At 41.2% G+C, this 18687-nt stretch overlaps 1 protein-coding gene across 2 annotated transcripts in view; it reads left to right on the forward strand.

Moving 5' to 3' along the window:
* The window catches only part of LOC139535874 (RNA-binding motif, single-stranded-interacting protein 2-like), a 66059-nt gene that overhangs the window by 28664 nt on the left and 18708 nt on the right, over positions 1-18687 (forward strand). For both annotated transcript variants that reach the window (XM_071335755.1, XM_071335756.1), the window contains exons 3-7: positions 171-229; positions 627-718; positions 7026-7183; positions 10599-10678; positions 17206-17315. In XM_071335755.1, the coding sequence (XP_071191856.1) occupies positions 171-229; positions 627-718; positions 7026-7183; positions 10599-10678; positions 17206-17315 (499 nt within the window). The remainder of the gene's footprint in view (positions 1-170; positions 230-626; positions 719-7025; positions 7184-10598; positions 10679-17205; positions 17316-18687) is intronic.

Below are 18687 nucleotides of genomic sequence, written 5' to 3' on the forward strand. Positions count from 1 at the left end.
TGTGTGTGTGTGTGTGTGTGTGTGTGTATGTGTGTGTGCGCGCATGCATAATTACCCAGCATTAGGAAGTGTTTGTGTCTAAATGTTAGGGAGGTTACACAAAATGTCCGATAGTCACCTCCTCCTCATATGGTCTGATGATGTCATGTTTATGTGTTTTTGTTTTGAAGGTATGGGAAGATTGTTTCCACCAAGGCCATCCTGGACAAAACCACCAACAAGTGCAAAGGTGAGAGTTCAGAGTTCAACAGGTTGTTTGGTTCATGGCACAGATGCCACTTACATTTAACCTGGAACGATAGTGTTAGTGTCTAGTGTTGTGTTGTTGACTGTGTCTCCTTAAACAAGCTCATGGACTTATGGACTCAAACTCGATCACAACTGCATTATACAATTTTCGATGGTATTAGGCTATATAATATAATGTTAAAGTATTAGTCTGGTTACAGGTCTACTAATATACTGTATAAATCTATAAATCCACTAAACTTTAGTCATTTTACAGAATGTCTTTAGACTTTAAACACCTGTAGTTAATCTAACAACCATTTTGAATTCCAATCTTACTTATCAAGCATGAACATTTTGTACAAATGTAAAAATGTGTGTGTATATGTGTTGTGTAGGCTATGGCTTTGTGGACTTTGACAGTCCGACAGCGGCCCAGAAAGCAGTGACCGCCCTGAAGTCCAGTGGTGCCCAGGCTCAGATGGCCAAGGTAAGACACACACTCATTTACATCAACTCCACACACACACTTTATATATTCACAGTCACAAATGATCTGTTATAAACTTTTCTATTAGGAGTTCAATCACAACTTCAATGTGACTCCTTACATGCTTTTGTATACTATGGTATAAATACTATAGTATTCACTGTAGTGTTTTTGCAGACTTTACTGTAGTATTCATTGTAGTGTATTTACTGTAGTATACTGTAGTATTTACAGTTAGCTATAGTATAAATACTGTAGTATAAGAAAACTGTAGTATATACTATAGTAATTAATGTACTGTTTTGTGGATTGTAGTATACTGTAGTATTTACTGTAGTGTTTTTGCAGACTGTAGCATACTTTAGTATTTACTGTAGTGTTTTTGCGGACATTACTGTAGTATTTACTATAGTGTTTTTGTTTTATTTTCTGTGACATAGAAGTGGAGGCTTTCTCCTTCAGGAAACGTAATGGAGAAATACTAAAAGAGCAGATTTTCCATGACCTGTATGTGGGTCGGACTGGGGTCTGAACGGATAGTTCAGCGCTTTTGCTCTTTTCTATAGCTTGTAGGGAACACAATGCATGATCTATACTTTGCATGTAGGTGTTTCACTTATTGGTGGCACAAATTGCAATATAGGGGAATGGGCAGGGTATATGCAAATTAAATACTTTAGTATTTACTATAGTTTAAAAAGGGTAGTGTTTTTGCAGACATTACTGTAGTATTGACTACAGGTTCTTTTTGCAGATATTACTGTAGTATTTACTATAGTATCCTACAGTATACTACATCATTGTAGAGTAAGTACTACACATGATCGAGGGATACTACAGTGTGTAGTATACTATTCTACAGTATACTACAATTTACTATAGAATTCTGTAGTAAGTACTGTAGAATTCTATAATAAACTGTAGTATTTTTTTATGTGAGAATGTTCAGAGAACCTGAACTTTCAAAGAATTTATTTGATTTGATGGTGAATTGACAGTTCGTTCTGCCAAGTTGGCATCTATATTGAACCACAAAAAGGAGAGACAGTGTTCATGCAAACACACTCCCTCCAACATTCCCAGTGGTTACAAAGGTGAGCTCTTATACTGTATGTTGTTATGGCCTGAATGGTGATAAGTGTTCTCTTGGCACCATCTCAAGATCTTCGTTAGCTGGCAGTTGGCTGGGTGGGAGAGAGGGAGGGTGAAGAGGTCACAGCATCTGAGGAGAACAGGAAGGCTATCAGATGGAATGGAACTGGTCGTTTCTCCTCTTCCCTCTCTTGACTCTTCCTCTCCTCTTCACCTCTATTCTCACATCTCCCCTCGCCCCTTTTCACCCATCCCTCTCTCCCTCTTTCCCTCCTCCTTTGTGTGGCTGGCAATATGTGTGTCCTGCTAAGTGGCTCCTGCTATGGGCCTTGTCCTGAGCTCTTTGTGTGGGTGTTTGCAGTCAAAGGGACTGTTGTGGGCCCATTAAGCTGATCCCTCTGTGCCTCTCAGGCCCCCCATTGAGAGGGCCCCGTGAAGGGTGCCACTGCACCCGCCGTCAATGGGACGGGGACAATGAGCTGGCCTGTGCCTGCCTGGGTTTGTATCTGGGCCTGGGGCTGACACTATAGGGCTACAATCACTCCAACCCGGCCCTGCAACAGGGTCCAAGTCACTTCACTACTACAGAGCGAAGATGGACCAGCACGGGAATTTATACACTAACTTCAGAATTAAGACGAGCCTTGCAACTGAAAATCAGGGTCCACCTAATCACTCCTCCTGCTACCCAGATATTGTATCCAAACACCCTACTGTAATAGAAGTTAGAATACAATAGCCTAACTTACATAAACAGTATACAGTGGCAAGAGAAAGTATGTGAACCCTTTGGAATTATTGGATCTGATCTTCATCTAAGTCACAACAATAGACAAACACAGTCTGCTTAAACTAATAACACACAAACAATTATATGTTTGCATGTCTTTATTGAACACACCGTGTAAACATACACAGTGCAGAGTGTAAAAAGTATGTGAACCCTTGGTTTTAATAACTGGTTGATCCTACTTTGGCAGCAATAACCTCAACCAAATGTTTTCTGTAGTTGTGGATCAGACCTGCACAACGGTCAGGAGGAATTTTGGACCATTCCTCTTTACAAAACTGTTTCAGTTCAGCAATATTCTTGGGATGTCTGGTTTGAAACGCTCTCTTGATGTCATGCCACAGCATCTCAATCGGGTTGAGGTCAGGACTCTTACTAGGCCACTCCAGAAGGCGTATTTTCTTCTGTTGAAGCCATTCTGTTGTTGATTTACTTCTGTGTTTTGGGTCATTGTCCTGTTGCATCACCCAACTTCTGTTGAGCTTCAATTGGCGGACAGATAGCTTTACATTCTCCTGAAAAATGTCTTGATAAACTTGGGAATTCATTTTTCCGTCGATGATAGCAAGCTGTCCAGGCCTTGAGGCAGCGAAGCAGCTCCAAACCATGATGCTCCCTTCACCAAGCTTTACAGTTGGGATGAGGTTTTGATGTTGGTGTGCTGTGCCTTTCTTTCTCCACACGTATGTTACCTTTCCTGCCTCGCCTCCAGGCCGTAGTCGGGACGGCTCAGGGGAGCCTTCACTTGCTAGCTCCGGGGCCAGGGCAATTTATGGATGCTCTGGGGAAATTCCCACATTTGGGGATCTTATCCGCTGCTAATGACGAGTTAGTCTGGAATTCCACTGAAATAGTTAACTTTTATTAAAACTTGTACATCATTTGAGGTAGTCTGAATGACAAAATAAAATAGTGGGCTAGTGGGCTAACCATTCTTGTTTAGTGTTTTACGTAGTGTAGACTCGCCAACAGAGATATTAGCACGTTCCAGAGATTTCTTTAAGTCTTTAGCTGACACTAAGATTCTTCTTAACCTCATTGAACATTCTGCGCTGTGCTCTTGCAGTCATCTTTGCAGGATGGACACTACTAGGGAGAGTAGCAACAGGGCTGAACTTTCTCCATTTATAGACAGTTTGTCTTACCGTGAACTGATGAACATCAAGGCTTTTAGAGATACTTTTTTAACCCTTTCCAGCTTTATGCAAGTCAACAATTCTTAATCTTGCATCTTCCGAGATCTCTTTTGTTCGAGGCATAGTTCACATCAGGCAGTGCTTCTTGTGAATAGCAAACTCAAATTTTGTGAGTGTTTTTTATAGGGCAGGGCAGCTCTAATCAACATCTCCAATCTCATCTCATTGATTGGACTCCAGGTTAGCTGACTCCTGACTCCAATTAGCTTTTGGAGAAGTCATTAGCCTAGGGGTTCACATACTTTTTCCAACCTACACTTTGAACGTTTGAATTATTATTCAATATAGACAAGAAAAATACAATAATTTGTGAGTTATTAGTTTAAGCAGACTGTGTTTGTCTGTTGTTGTGACTTAGAGGAAGATTGTTATGACCAATTTATGCAGAAATCCATATAATTCCAAAGGGTTCACATACTTTTTCTTGCTACTGTAACTGAGAAGTTGGTAGTGGCCAAAACAGTGGAGAGTGCCCTATTATAAGTCATTTTGGGCCTGTGAGCTACAGTGAGCTACTCTGCATCATGACCTGGCCTTCTGAACTGGGCTTATGGGTTGTTAGGTTACCCAGGTATAACTCAGTCTTTGATTAAAGACAAGGAGAAAACCACAGATACTGACAGTGATGACCACCCTGTTTTGTGCATCCCTGATTTAAACAGTATCTGTCTAAATCTGAAATCAGACACTAAAATAAAATATATTTGCATTAGTCAGGTTATTTCCTTGTACTGTCACTGAATGTGGGTCATGTTGTTGTCATGTTTCCAGTGTTTTGGATCTTTAACAGTGTGGGCCATGCTGAGCGTTATCATAACTCACAGCCAGTCAGTCGTCTCTACAGAGGAGTGTCTATGGGGCTAGCTTTGGGGCTGTCTATGGGGCTGTCTATGGGGTGGCTATGGGGAAGGATATTGGACTGGCTATGGGCTTTCTATAGGGCTGCCTATGGGCTGACTATGGGGCTGTTTAGTGGCTGGCTTGTGAGTTGTCTATAGGTTGTCTATGGGGCTGGTTATGGTACTGTCTATGGGGCTGGTTATGGTACTGTCTATGGGGCTGGTTATGGTACTGTTTTTGGGGCTGGCTATAGTACTGTTTTTGGGGCTGGCTATAGTACTGTTTTTGGGGTTGGCTATGTGGCTAGTTATGGGCTGTCTGGGGCTGTCTATAGGCTGACTATGGGGCTGTCTATGGGGTAGTTTACGTGACTGTTTATGGGCTGTCTTTGGACTTGGTGGGGAGGGACAGGGAAATAATGGAAAGTGATATAAATCAACAGCCTTCCTTTCTGCGTACAGACGTCAGCTCACACTCACCACCAGCTCGTCGCCATAGATGCATACTGAGCAAAACTCCAGGGTTGTGTGTCACCAGAGGAGAGAGAAAGAATAGAGAGGGAGAGTTGGAAAAAAAGAGAGAAAGAGCAAGGAAGAGATTCCATTTCACATGTGGTGTGCTTGGGTGTGGTCCAGACATCATTTGAATATGAGCATCAGAGGAACCGTTGAAGAGATGTTGTCCCCGCATGCAGAACAGGATTAGATAGATCAGTCAGTCTTATCTATATTATATGACTGGTCACAGTACCACTGAGTTGTGTAACAAGGAAGTGTCTCCTTAACCACCAATGTGGTTTAAAATCCCGTAAATGAGACTTTCCCTCACGTTGAATCGTGGTTAATTTAAGGAGATGTATATTTATTGTGAGGACAGGCCAACACAGCGTGACATTGAGAAGTGTCTCAGGATGCTGTGTGTTGACACGCTTCAGTACCATAAATCCACCCAGGAATTCCTCATTGTCCGATCAACAAAGTGACAAGCATGGTACAACACCCAGCTCAACTCCTGCTGAACTCCCTGTGCAAACTGAGGGTGCGTCCCAAATGCACCCTATTCCCTATGTAGCGCAATACTTTTGACCTCAAACTGAAGCTCCAGTAGGCAGCTACCTGTGTTCTTCGGCTCTCCTGTCTATTTGACTTAGGATCAAACCGACTCTTTGCTTATGAATCAACAGAGATAAGTGTGGACTTACTGGTCTGTTGAATGAACCTATATTTTGGCTCAGTTTCTGTCTTAAAGGAGGGAGATGGAAATGGAGGGAACAGCAGGATGTAGTGTAGTCATATGGGGTGGTGTCACTTGTGTGGATGGTGTTTTTGACTGGTGGTGACGACGTGTATGTGGATCTGTAATTTAGACTTGACTGAAATGCTAGCTTTAAACACTGTATCTCAACCTTAGCTCATATCCTCTCTATTACTCCCTGGGGCATGAACCTGGTAACCTGATATTCACTATCACATTTCATAACAAGTTGTTGTTTCCTCATGCTCTCTCAAATGTTGCATAAAAACCTTTGTGAGAGGGAAAGAGAGACTGTGGGAAAGGCTGTATCAGGAGAGAGAGAGACTATTGCATGAGACAGGGAGAAAAGACTGTGTACAGTCAGATACTTTTGTAGTTCCTCCCTCTATCCGCTCTCCCACTGTACCCCCCTCTATTGTCTTTGCTTTTCAATGCTCCTCATTCCCCCTAGTCTCTCCCACCCCCTATAGTTTTCTCATTTACCTCCTTCAGTTACAGCAGGTTGTCAGATAGAAGCACAACTCCAATGAACAAACACACTCCTCTCCCCCATCATCCAATTCTCCCCCTTTTCACTCCCTTCCTCCTGAATATTACTTGCCTTTCTCCTCTCCCCTGTTTGTTGAAGCTCCCTCTTCCATCCCTCCTCCCCTCCTCTCCCTGCATTTGGCCCAGCGCCTACTCACCCGGTTGCCAAGCTCCTGTTGTTGTGCGAACTCTAAACTTCACGCCTGGTTTCCTGTATGTTTCTACATAGTCTCACAAGGTTTCACTTTTGAGCTCTGGAATCGGAATCGTCTCTCATTCCTCTTTTATTAATTATTTTGGTCTGGGCTCTTTTTCAGTCCTTCCACATTTCCACATACTTTTCCTGCATTATAATGCTTACATTTCCTAGTAGCTGAATATGTTTTTAAGAGGTGAAAAGTGCTCTTGTACTCACAAAAGCACTCACATACAACCCACATTCAGTCATAAACCACTGACAATACTAATTTGTTATATCGTATATCTTTCATGACCATGACGTCACAAATATATCTAACAGAATTTAAACAGTGAATGTAAACCCTCTTTGTTTGTGATTACACACTGTGAGTCTGATTTACCCTGTCTGTCTGTTTTCCTTATACAGCAACAGGAGCAGGACCCCACCAACCTGTACATCTCCAACCTGCCTGTGTCCATGGACGAGCAGGAGCTGGAGAGCATGCTAAAGTCCTTCGGCCAGGTCATCTCCACACGCATCCTCCGCGATGCCAACGGGATCAGCCGTGGCGTTGGCTTCGCCAGGTACACACTACATGCTACACCAGTAGCATCTTTGGCAACGTGTTACACCAGCAGCTAAAACTACATGTTACAATAGTAGCAGTGGTGTAGTGGAGGGTATACGCAGAAATATGGCATGTACCCACTTTTTTTTTCTTGGGCATTGCGTATACTCACTTCTTAATCCCCATGATGCATATCAAAGTAGTGTAGTGGAGGTATACGTTGTATCAATTAATAAGGCTTATGGAACAGCTCAGAATGTTTAGCTTAACATTTTGATAAACCCATTATTTCTTCTCATTTTAAGCACAGCAATGTGCACACGGTGTTAGGCCTACAGTACGCATGCATGTTCCAACACGCGAATATTCCAAAATGCAATTTGCGGGAAAACACCGTTCTAAAATGCACATGTAAACGGTTTCATGGACAGAGATGGAAACATTAATTTGAAAATTTGAAAGAGGAGAGATCTAAAGATGCAACAATTATTATGGGTTGCTAATATGACTAGGATAATGCTTTTGGCTGCTAGACAATGAAAGAAAGTCGATTTGACAACCAATAGAACAGGAGAGTGAAAATTATACTGATGCTAATGATAGGCCTAACCATCTTCTGGTAGATAGAAAGGCTTTCCCAAAAACCTTTGCTATTAAATGTTAACTAGCTACAAAGTAGTCTACCTGGCAGAATGATATGATTATTTGCATCAATCCAGTTGTAACGGTCGTCGTCGTCTGATGAGGAAGAATCGGACCAAAGCGCAGCGTGGTAAGTGTTCATGATTTTATTAAACTGAATACTAGAACAAAATAACAAAGTGAATAAACGAAACCGAAACAGTCCTGTCAGGTGCAGAACACTAAACAGAAAACAACTACCCACAAAACACAGGTGGGAAAGTCTACCTAAGTATGGTTCCCAATCAGAGACAACGATAGACATCTGTCCCTGACTGAGAACCATACCCGGCCAAAACAAAGAAATACAAAACATAGAAAAAATAACATAGAATGCCCACCCCAAATCACACCCTGACCAAACCAAAATAGAGACATAAAAAGCTCTCTAAGGTCAGGGCGTGACACCAGTGGCCATTTGTTCTACAAACTCCATCTCATATGAGCTACAGAAACACCACCCACCAAACAACAGTGCCAGGTGCCTACACACTTTAATTAAAGGGTAACTACACTCAAAAATCCAAATTTATTAGTTTTTTCTCAGATCTCAAAAGTGGTGTCCTGATGTGGTTTAAGCATTGTTGTGCAATGTTGTTGTTTTTCTATAAAACAAACTGTGAATTTATCTAGGTTTCAATCCAAATGCCAAAAGATTTTAATCCGAATATTCTAAAATCAGCATAAAATGTGCATTTTCCCACCAGAGATGTGCTTCCATCAAACTGACTTGTGGGTAAAAGGATATGTGTGATGACGTAGTACACATGAACATTTATTTTGCGGTTCAATTCCGATCATGTACCAAATAATGAATCGTAACTTACTTCATCTGTAGCCTAATAAACTGCATACTTTCCCGAGTTTAAATGGGAGTACCACACAACATGTCATCGCGTGACTCCAAGTTTACTTCAATATGATAGTTGCTATATCAATATTTGCTCCTAAAAGCGTGTCCACCACCATTTCTCGCATAATTAATTTTACAGACACAAAACGACACACATTGTCTAGCGTATTTTGTTTTTGTCATCATTTGGTGAGTTTACAGACGAATTTGCGGTTTCAGTCAGGCCTGTTGTGCAATTTTTTTTATCCAACATGTTATTTAGTGGAATAAAAAGGTTGGATGGTAACCTGGTTATAGAGAGCGAAAAAGAAATGTATGGACAAATCAGAAACCTGTGAACTTCTGGTTCAGTTGACAAGCTCATTCATCTATTTCAATAGTAGGCCTAATATTACCTACTTGCACAGTACACGTTTTTTGCCAAATAAGAGTATACCCACTTCTCCAGGCACCCCTACACCACTGATTAGCAGAGAGGGGTAAATTGAACCTAAGGGGTAAGTTTAGCCACCCTTGTATCTAGGAAACCATAACCAAAATTAATCATTTGACCAAATATTTTGGAAGAGGTCATTATTTCATGGAGTCAGTGAAGGAAGAAACTACATGGGAAAATGGTTAGGTCCAAAAAACAGATTTTCACCTAGTCAAGTTAATGTATAGTGTTAGAGGTTTCATGATGCTTTTATCTAAACCAAAGTAAATAATTTTAAGATTGTTCTATAAATCATTTGGGGTCTCTATAAGCTTCAATATGAGGTCCTAAACAGAATGAAAGTGCATCCTTGTAGCCAAGGCTATAAATGAGCATTTTTCATTGGTAACACTGTTCCTCCCAACGTTAAAAAGTTAGGAGCACCACATGACATTGAGATACAACCTATATAGGTCCTATATGAATTCTAGCTACTTTTGAAGCACATGGTGTGCACTAGAAACTAATATATGACACTGGAAAGACATTCATTTATTATAAAAGCTAAAGTCATTTGTGGAATATTAGGTTTCTACATTGTGTAAAAGCACAATTTTCCGAAGGAGATGCATTACATTGACAATTGTACACTGTGTCTTTAAAAATGTCAGGCTTATGATTATGACATGCAAGAGATCTCTCATTCATTCATTGCTATCATTATTGATCTCCTGAAGAAGCTAACCATCACACTACCATCGCCATGCTTTCATTCATTCATTGCTATCATTATTGATTTCCTGAAGAAGCTAACCATCACACTACCATCGCCATGCTTTCATTCATTCATTGCTATCATTATTGATTTCCTGAAGAAGCTAACCATCACACTACCATCGCCATGCTTTCATTCATTCATTGCTATCATTATTGATCTCCTGAAGAAGCTAACCATCACACTACCATCGCCATGCTTTCATTCATTCATTGCTATCATTATTGATCTCCTGAAGAAGCTAACCATCACACTACCATCGCCATGCTTTCATTCATTCATTGCTATCATTATTGATCTCCTGAAGAAGCTAACCATCACACTACCATCGCCATGCTTGACCGTTGGTATGAGGTTCTTACCGTGGAATGCAGTGTTTGGTTTTCGCCAGGCATAATGGGACCCATGTCGTCCAAAAAGTTATACTTTTGACCCATCTGTCCATAGAACATTCTTCCAAGAGTCTTGATGATCTTCCAGGTGCTTTTTGGCAAACTTTTTGGATGACATGGGTCCTAATGCTCCTAATGTTTTGTACACTCAGTGTATTTGTTAGAAAGAATACTATAATTCCCCTGGCTGAGTGATGCTGAATGTAAAAATGCGTTCAATTTACCCATCTCTTCCCTACATGCTATATCAGCAACAACAAGGGTCACACTGGGGTCTCTCAGAGTAATGGAATTGAATGTTTGACTTTGTTTCAGGATGGAGTCCACAGAGAAGTGTGAAGCCATTATTCAACATTTTAATGGCAAATTCATTAAGACTCCACCAGGAGTTCCAGGTGAGCAGATCTTTCTACCTGTCTCATCTATGTATTCCCCACAAAGCCCAGATGTTATGATACCACCTCAGTCATTCACTTCAGATGGCAAAACAAGAGCTGTGTCCAGAAACAATCGCTATCCCCTATCCCCTACAAATGTGTGGAGATCTGAGAGGTTTGGACAGATATAAGCAATATGGCAAAACTTCAATCTAGCCTACACTATAAAAAAAATCTAGTTGTTTCAACTAAATATTATTAGGTAACTAGTTCCACTGTATTTCTTTTGTTTACTAAACTTTTCGGTCAAATTGTTACCTGAATTTAATGTTTTTAGTTGGCCCAAACTTAGCTTCAACATGTGAAAACATAGGCAAAGATTCTGTCAACTTAAAATGTGTTTATTCAAATTGTCTAGAAATTATTATTTTGGAACCCCCAAAAATGACCGTGGACCTAGTTACACACAGACAGTGCTTATAACATACAATGTTTTCAACGTACATTTTTTATACACGTTGACACGCTGTCTTTTCTTTAGGTAAGATGTCAAAAATTATCATTTCTAGTTCACTCCTTTCTCAATTGAAAATCATTCCCCCCTCCTCAATCAATCAATCAAATGTATTTATAAAGCCTTTTTTACATCAGCTGAGATCACAAAGTGCTGTATAGAAACCCGGCCTAAAACTCCAAACAGCAAGCAATGCAGATGTAGAAGCACGGTGGCTAGGAAAAACTCCCTAGAAAGGCAGGAACCTAGGAAGAAACCTAGAGAGGAACCATGCTCTGAGGGGTGGCCAGTCCTCTTCTGGCTGTGCCGGGTGGAGATTATAACAGTACATGGCCAAGATGTTCAAACATTCATAGATGATCAGCAGGGTAAAATAATAATAATCACAGTGGTTGTAGAGGGTGCAACAGGTCAGCACCTCAGGACTACATGTCAGTTGGCTTTTCATAGCCAATCGTTCAGAGTTAGAGACAGCAGGTGGGGTAGAGAGAGAGAGTCGAAAACAGCAGGTCCGGGACAAGGTAGCACGTCCGGTGAACAGGTCAGGGTTCCATAGCCTCAGGCAGAACAGTTGAAACTGGAGCAGCAGCACGACCAGGTGGACTGGGGACAGCAAGGAGTGATCAGGCCAGGTAGTCTGAGGCATGGTCCTAGGGCTCAGGTCCTCCGAGAGAAGAGAGAGAGAGAGAGAGAGAGAGAGAGAGAGAGAGAGAGAGAGAGAGAGAGAGAGAGAGAGAGAGAGAGAGAGAGAGAGAGAGAGAGAGAGAGAGAGAGAGAGAGAGAGAGAGAGAGAGAGAGAGAGAGAGAGAGAGAGAGAGAGAGAATTAGAATTAGAGGGAGCATACTTACATTCACACAGGACACTGGATAAGACAGGATAAATACTCCAGATATAACAGACTGACCCTAGCCCCTGACACATAAACTACTGCAGCATAATTACTGGAGGCTGAGACAGGAGGGGTCGGGAGGCACGGTTGCCCCGTGCGACTACAGGGCCAACCAGGCAGGATATAACCGCACCCACCTTTCCAAAGCACATCCCCCACACCACTAGAAGGATATCTTCAACCACCAACTTACTACCCTGAGACAAGGCCAAGTATAGCCCACAAAGATCTCCCCACGGCACGAACCCGAGGGGGGCGCCAACCCGGACAGGAAGATCACGCCAGAGACTCAACCCACTCAAGTGACGCACCCTTCCTAGGGACGGCATGGAAGAGCACCAGTAAGCCAGTGACTCAGCCCCCGTAATAGGGTTAGAGGCAGAGAATCCCAGTGGAGAGAGGGGAACCGGCCAGGCAGAGACAGCAAGGGTGGTTCGTCGCTCCAGTGCCTTTCTGTTCACCTTCACACCCCTGGGCCAGAATACACTCAATCATAGGACCTACTGAAGAGATGAGTCTTCAATAAAGACTTAAAGATCGAGACAGAGTCTGCGTCTCTCACATGAATGGGCAGACCATTCCATAAAAATGTAGCTCTATAGGAGAAAGCCCTGCCTCCAGCTGTTTGCTTAGAAATTCTAGGGACAATAAGGAAGCCTGCATCTTGTGACCGTAGCGTACATGTAGGTATGTACAGCAGGACCAAATCAGAAGGATAGGTAGGAGCAAGCCCATGTAATACTTCAAAGGTTAACAGTAAAACCTTGAAATCAGCCCTTGTCTTAACAGGAAGCCAGTGTAGAGAGGCTAGCACTGGAGTAATATGATACATTTTTTTGGTTCTAGTCAAGATTCTAGCAGCCGTGTTTAGCACCTTCTGAAGTTTATTTAGTGCTTTTCCGGTTTGCCGGAAAGTATAGCATTGCAGTAGTCTAATCTAGAGGTCGACCGATTATGATTTGTCAACGCCGATACCGATACCGATTATTGGAGGACCAAAAAAATCCGATACCAATTGATCGGCCGATTTTTTAAAATTAATTAATTTGTAATAATGACAATTACAACAATACTGAATGAACACTTTTAGTTTAACTTAATATAATACATCAATGAAATCAATTTAGCCTCAAATAAATAATGAAACATGTTCAATTTGGTTAAAATAATGCAAAAACAAAGTGTTGGAGAAGAAAGTAAAAGTGCAATACGTGCCATGTAAAAAAGCTAACGTTTAAGTTCCTTGCTCAGAACATGAGAACATATGAAAGCTGGTGGTTCCTTTTAACATGAGTCTTCAATATTCCCAGGTAAGAAGTTTTATGTTGAGGTTATTATAGGAATTATAGGACTATTTCTCTCTATACCATTTGTATTTCATATACCTTTGACTATTGGATGTTCTTATAGGCACTTTAGTTTTGCCAGTGTAACAGTATAGCCTTCCGTGCCTCTCCTCGCCCCTACCTGTGCTCGAACCAGTAACACATCGACAACAGCCGCTCTCGAAGCATCGTTACCCAAGGGGAACAACTACTCCAAGTCTCAGAGCGAGTGACGTTTGAAACGCTATTAGCGCGCACCCCGCTGACTAGCTAGCCATTTCACATCGGTTACACCAGCCTAATCTCGGGAGTTGATAGGCTTGAAGTCATAAACAGCGCAATGCTTGAAGCATTGCGAAGAGCTGCTGGTAAACGCACGAAAGTGCTGTTTGAATGAATGCTTACAAGCCTGCTGCCGCCTACCACCGCTCAGTCAGACTGCTCTATCAAATATCAAATCATAGACTTAATTATAACATAATAACACACAGAAATACGAGCCTTAGGTCATTAATATGGTCAAATCCGGAAACTATAATTTCAAAAATAAAACGTTTATTCTTTCAGTGAAATACGGAACTGTTCCGTATTTTATCTAACGGGTGGCATCCATAAGTCTAAATATTCCTGTTACATTGCACAACCTTCAATGTTATGTCATAATTACGTAAAATTCTGGCAAATTAGTTTGCAACGAGCCAGGCGGCCCAAACTGTTGCATATACCCTGACTCTGCATGCAATGAACGCAAGTGAAGTGACACAATTTCCCTAGTTTAATATTGCCTGCTAACATGAATTTCTTTTAACTAAATATGCAGGTTTATAAATATATACTTCTGTGTATTGATTTTAAGAAAGGCATTGATGTTTATGGTTAGGTACATTCGTGCAACGATTATGCTTTTTTCGCAAATGCGCTTTTGTTAAATCATCCCCCATTTGGCGAAGTTGGCTGTCTTTGTTAGGAAGAAATAGTCTTCACAGTTCGCAATGAGCCAGGCGGCCCAAACTGCTGCATATACCCTGACTCTGTTGCACAGAACGCAAGAGAAGTGACAAAATTTCCCTAGTTAAAAGAAATTCATGTTAGCAGGCAATATTAAGTAAATATGCAGGTTTAAAAATATATACTTGGGTATTGATTTTAAGAAAGGCGTTGATGTTTATGGTTAGGTACACATTGGTGCAACGACAGTGCTTTTTTCGCGAATGCGCTTGTTAAATCACCCGTTTGGCGAAGTAGGCTATGATTCAATGATAAATTAACAGGCACCGCATCGATTATATGCGATTATATGCTGCTGTCCGATTCAAACTGTAATCTGTTAAATGAAGAGTTGATGCGCTGCACACCTTTTTTAATAGCATCATTTTTAATATTTGGGCTTGGGGAGGGTATCAAGTCAGTTCAAGTCAAAAGGCTCAAGTCCAAGTCAAGTCACGAGTCATTGGTGTTTAAGTCAAAGTCGAGTTGCAAGTCATCATATTTGGGACTGGAGTCTGACTCGAGTCCAAGTCATATGACTCGAGTCCACACCTCTGCCAAGAGGTAAAATATATAGTGAAAACAATAGACCTCCTAAAACCTTGAGGAACATTGAAATTTACAGTTGATTTGTCAGAGGACAGAGACAAACTGATATCTTTCTGATATCTTTCTGACAGATAAGATCTAAACCAGGCCAGAACTTGTCCGTGTAGACTAATTTCGGTTTCTAATCTCTCCAAATGAATGTGGTGATCGATGGTATCAAAAGCAGCACTAAGGTCTAGGAGCACGAGGACAGATGCAGAGCCTTGGTCTGACGCCAATAAAGGTCATTTACCACCTTCACGAGTGCAGTCTCAGTGCTATAATGGGGTCTAAAACCAGACTGATGCGTTTCGTATACATTGTTAGTCTTCAGGAAGGCAGTGAGTTGCTGCGCAACAGATTTGTATCAAATTTTTGAGAGGAATGGGAGATTTGATATAGGCCGATAGTTTTTTATATTTTCTGGGTCAAGGTTTGGCTTTTTCAAGAGAGGCTTTATTCCTGCCACTTTTATTGAGTTTGGTACACATCCGGTGGATAGGGAGCTGTTTATTATGTTCAACATAGGAGGGCCAAGCACAGCTCTTTCAGTAGTTTAGTTGGAATAGGGTTCAGTATGCAGCTCGAAGGTTTAGAGACCATGACTATTTTCATCAATGTGTCAAGAGATAAACTATTAAACAACTTGAGTGTCTACCTTGAGCCTAGGTCCTGGCAGTGTTGTGCAGACTCAGGACAGTAGGCTGCATAAATTTCATGACTAGAAGCTCGAAAGAAGAAAACGCAGTCATTTTTTTTTGTACATTTAAATTTGGTATCGTAAATGTTAGCAACACCTCCGCCTTTGCGGGATACGCGGGGGATATGGTCACTAGTGTAACCAGGAGGAGAGGCCTCATTTAACACAGTAAATTCCTCAGGCTTAAGCCATGTTTCAGTCAGGCCAATCACATCAAGATTATGATCAGTGATTAGTTCATTGACTATAACTGCGTTGGAAGTGAGGGATCTAACATTAAGTAGCCCTATTTTGAGATGTGAGATATCACAATCTCTTTCAATAATGACAGGAATGGAGGAGGTCTTTATTCCAGTGAGATTGCTAAGGTGAACACCTCCATGTTTAGTTTTGCCCAACCTAGATCGAGGCACAGACACGGTCTCAATGGGGATAGCTGAGCTGGCTACACTGACTGTGCTAGTGGCAGACTCCACTAAGCTGGCAGGCTGGCTAACAGCCCGCACGCGGTCTGGCCTGCACCATATCTCATTGTGGAGCTAGAGTAGTTGGAGCCCTGTCTATGTTCATATATAAGATGAGAGCATCCTAATTGAATGAACATACAGTGCACGACAAATTGAGCAAACACATAATTTTAAATTGACATCATTTTTGCCTACGTTTTCTCATATTTGGGCCAACTAAAAATGTTCAGGTAACACAGAAAAGTTGAGTAAAGGGAAAAAAGTTTGTGGAACCAGTTACCTAATAATAAGTAGTTGAAACTTCTAGATTTGTGGGTGTTAATTTTAAAGTGTATCAGAGTTAAAGGTAGAGCTAACACGATATTGCTTAAACCTATTAAATCCTCACAGATCTCCACACGTATCTAGAGGTTAGTAGTCTTGGAAACCCGGACCTGGGGAGGATGTCTAAATCTCTTGGACATTTCGAAAGAGGAAAAGCATTTGTTCCGGTGAACGTTCTCTTCAGACAGACAACTCTCCCAACAAATCGTAGGTGGGGCTTAAAATGCGGGCAGGAATTTTGCTCATGTTTAGCTAGGGAAAGTATAAGTGGGATTGTGACATCACCCCATTGAAGTTTACATTTTAAATGGTTAAAGGGTTAGGTTATGGTTGTGGTTAAGGTTAGGGTTAGTGTGAGGGTTGTGGTTAAGGTTAGGGTTAGTGTGAGGGTTGGGGTTAAGGTTAGGGTATGGACGTATCAAGGATCCCACTTAGAATCTACCGTTTAGCTAGGGCAAAAAGCAGATACGGCAGTGACGTCACCGGTGAATCACGTCCCATTTCCAACACCTCTGTCCCAACTGATGCTGGAACTTCTAAAGACATGTAAGCTGGAGCATTGTTACGTTGTTGGAGGCAATCCATCTGTCTAGAGAGACTAAGAGGTTAGGGGCTAGGATTTTTGTCTGAACAGGTCCTTGGTCTCTGATCCCAGGCTCCTGGATTTACCTATCAAGTCTTCCAGTGGATTGTTATTCCTAGCCTCCCATTGAATTCACCCTCTGATTTAATCTGTTTCTCTCCCCACAGTGCCCCCTGAACCATTATTGTGCAAGTTTGCAGACGGGGGACAGAAAAAGAGGCAGAACCAGGGGAAGTACCTTCAGAATGGCAGGCCCTGGGCCAGGGATGGAGAGATGGTGAGTGGCTTGATGGGTGGAGGATTTCATTTATTTATTTTTGGGAGTTAGAGACTGCATGTTAGTTCCAAAAAAACTTTAACCTCTACTTGATCACCCTCCCGGATCCGGGATCCTCCTCATCAAAAAAGCTGACTAGCATAGCCTAGCCTAACGGGACAGGGATATCATATAATATAATTTTCATGAAATCACAAGTCCAATACAGCAAATGAAAGATAAACATCTTGTGAATCCAGCCATCATTTCCGATTTTTAAAATGTTTTACAGCGAAAACACAATATGTATTTCTATTAGCTAACCACAATAGCCAAACACACAACCGCATATTTTCACCATGTTTCCACCGCATAGGTAGCTTTCACAAAACCGACAAAATAGAGATAAAATTAGTCACTAACCAAGAAACAACTTCATCAGATGACAGTCTTATAACATGTTATACAATACATTTATGTTTTGTTCGAAAATGTGCATATTTGAGGTATAAATCATAGTTTTACATTGCAGCCACCGTCTAAAATAGCACCAAAGCAGCCAGAATAATTACAGAGAGCAACGTGAAATACATAAATACTCATCATAAAACATTTATGAAAAATACATGGTGTACAGCAAATGAAAGATAAACATCTTGTGAATCCAGCCAATATTTCCGATTTTTTAAGTGTTTTACAGCGAAAACACAATATAGAATTATATTAGCTTACCACAATAGCCAATCACACAAACGCATTTATTCACCTTAAAGGTAGCTTTCGCAAAAAACAGCAATAGATATAAAATTATTCACTAACCTTTGGACAACTTCATCAGATGACAGTCTTATAACATCATGTTATACAATACATTTATGTTTTGTTCGAAAATGTGCATATTTAGAGCTGCAAATCGTGGTTATACATTGTGAATACGTAGCAACATTTCCCCAGAATGTCCGGAGATATTTTGGACACTCACCTAATCTGACCAAAGAACTCATCATAAACTTTACATAAAAATACTTGTTGTATGGCAAATGAAAGATACACTGGTTCTTAATGCAACCGCTGTGTTAGATTTTTAAAAATAACTTTACCACAACATACAGCTTGGGTTATTGTGAGACAGCGCTCACCAACCCGGCGGAGAATAGACATCAACATATTACACAGAAATACGAAATAACATCATAAATGTTGTCTTACTTTTGCTGAGCTTCCATCAGAATGTTGTACAAGGAGTCCTATTTCCAGAATAAATCGTTGTTTGGTTTTAGAATGTCCATTTCTTCTGTCGAATTCGCGCCACAATGCTAGCAAAGGTTGCTAACATTCCCATCCTCTCTTGGCGCAAAGAACGGATAACTCCAAACGTCCCAATAAACGTTGA

The sequence above is a fragment of the Salvelinus alpinus genome, chromosome 12, assembly GCF_045679555.1.
Source record: "Salvelinus alpinus chromosome 12, SLU_Salpinus.1, whole genome shotgun sequence".
Classification (NCBI taxonomy): Eukaryota; Metazoa; Chordata; class Actinopteri; order Salmoniformes; family Salmonidae; genus Salvelinus; species Salvelinus alpinus.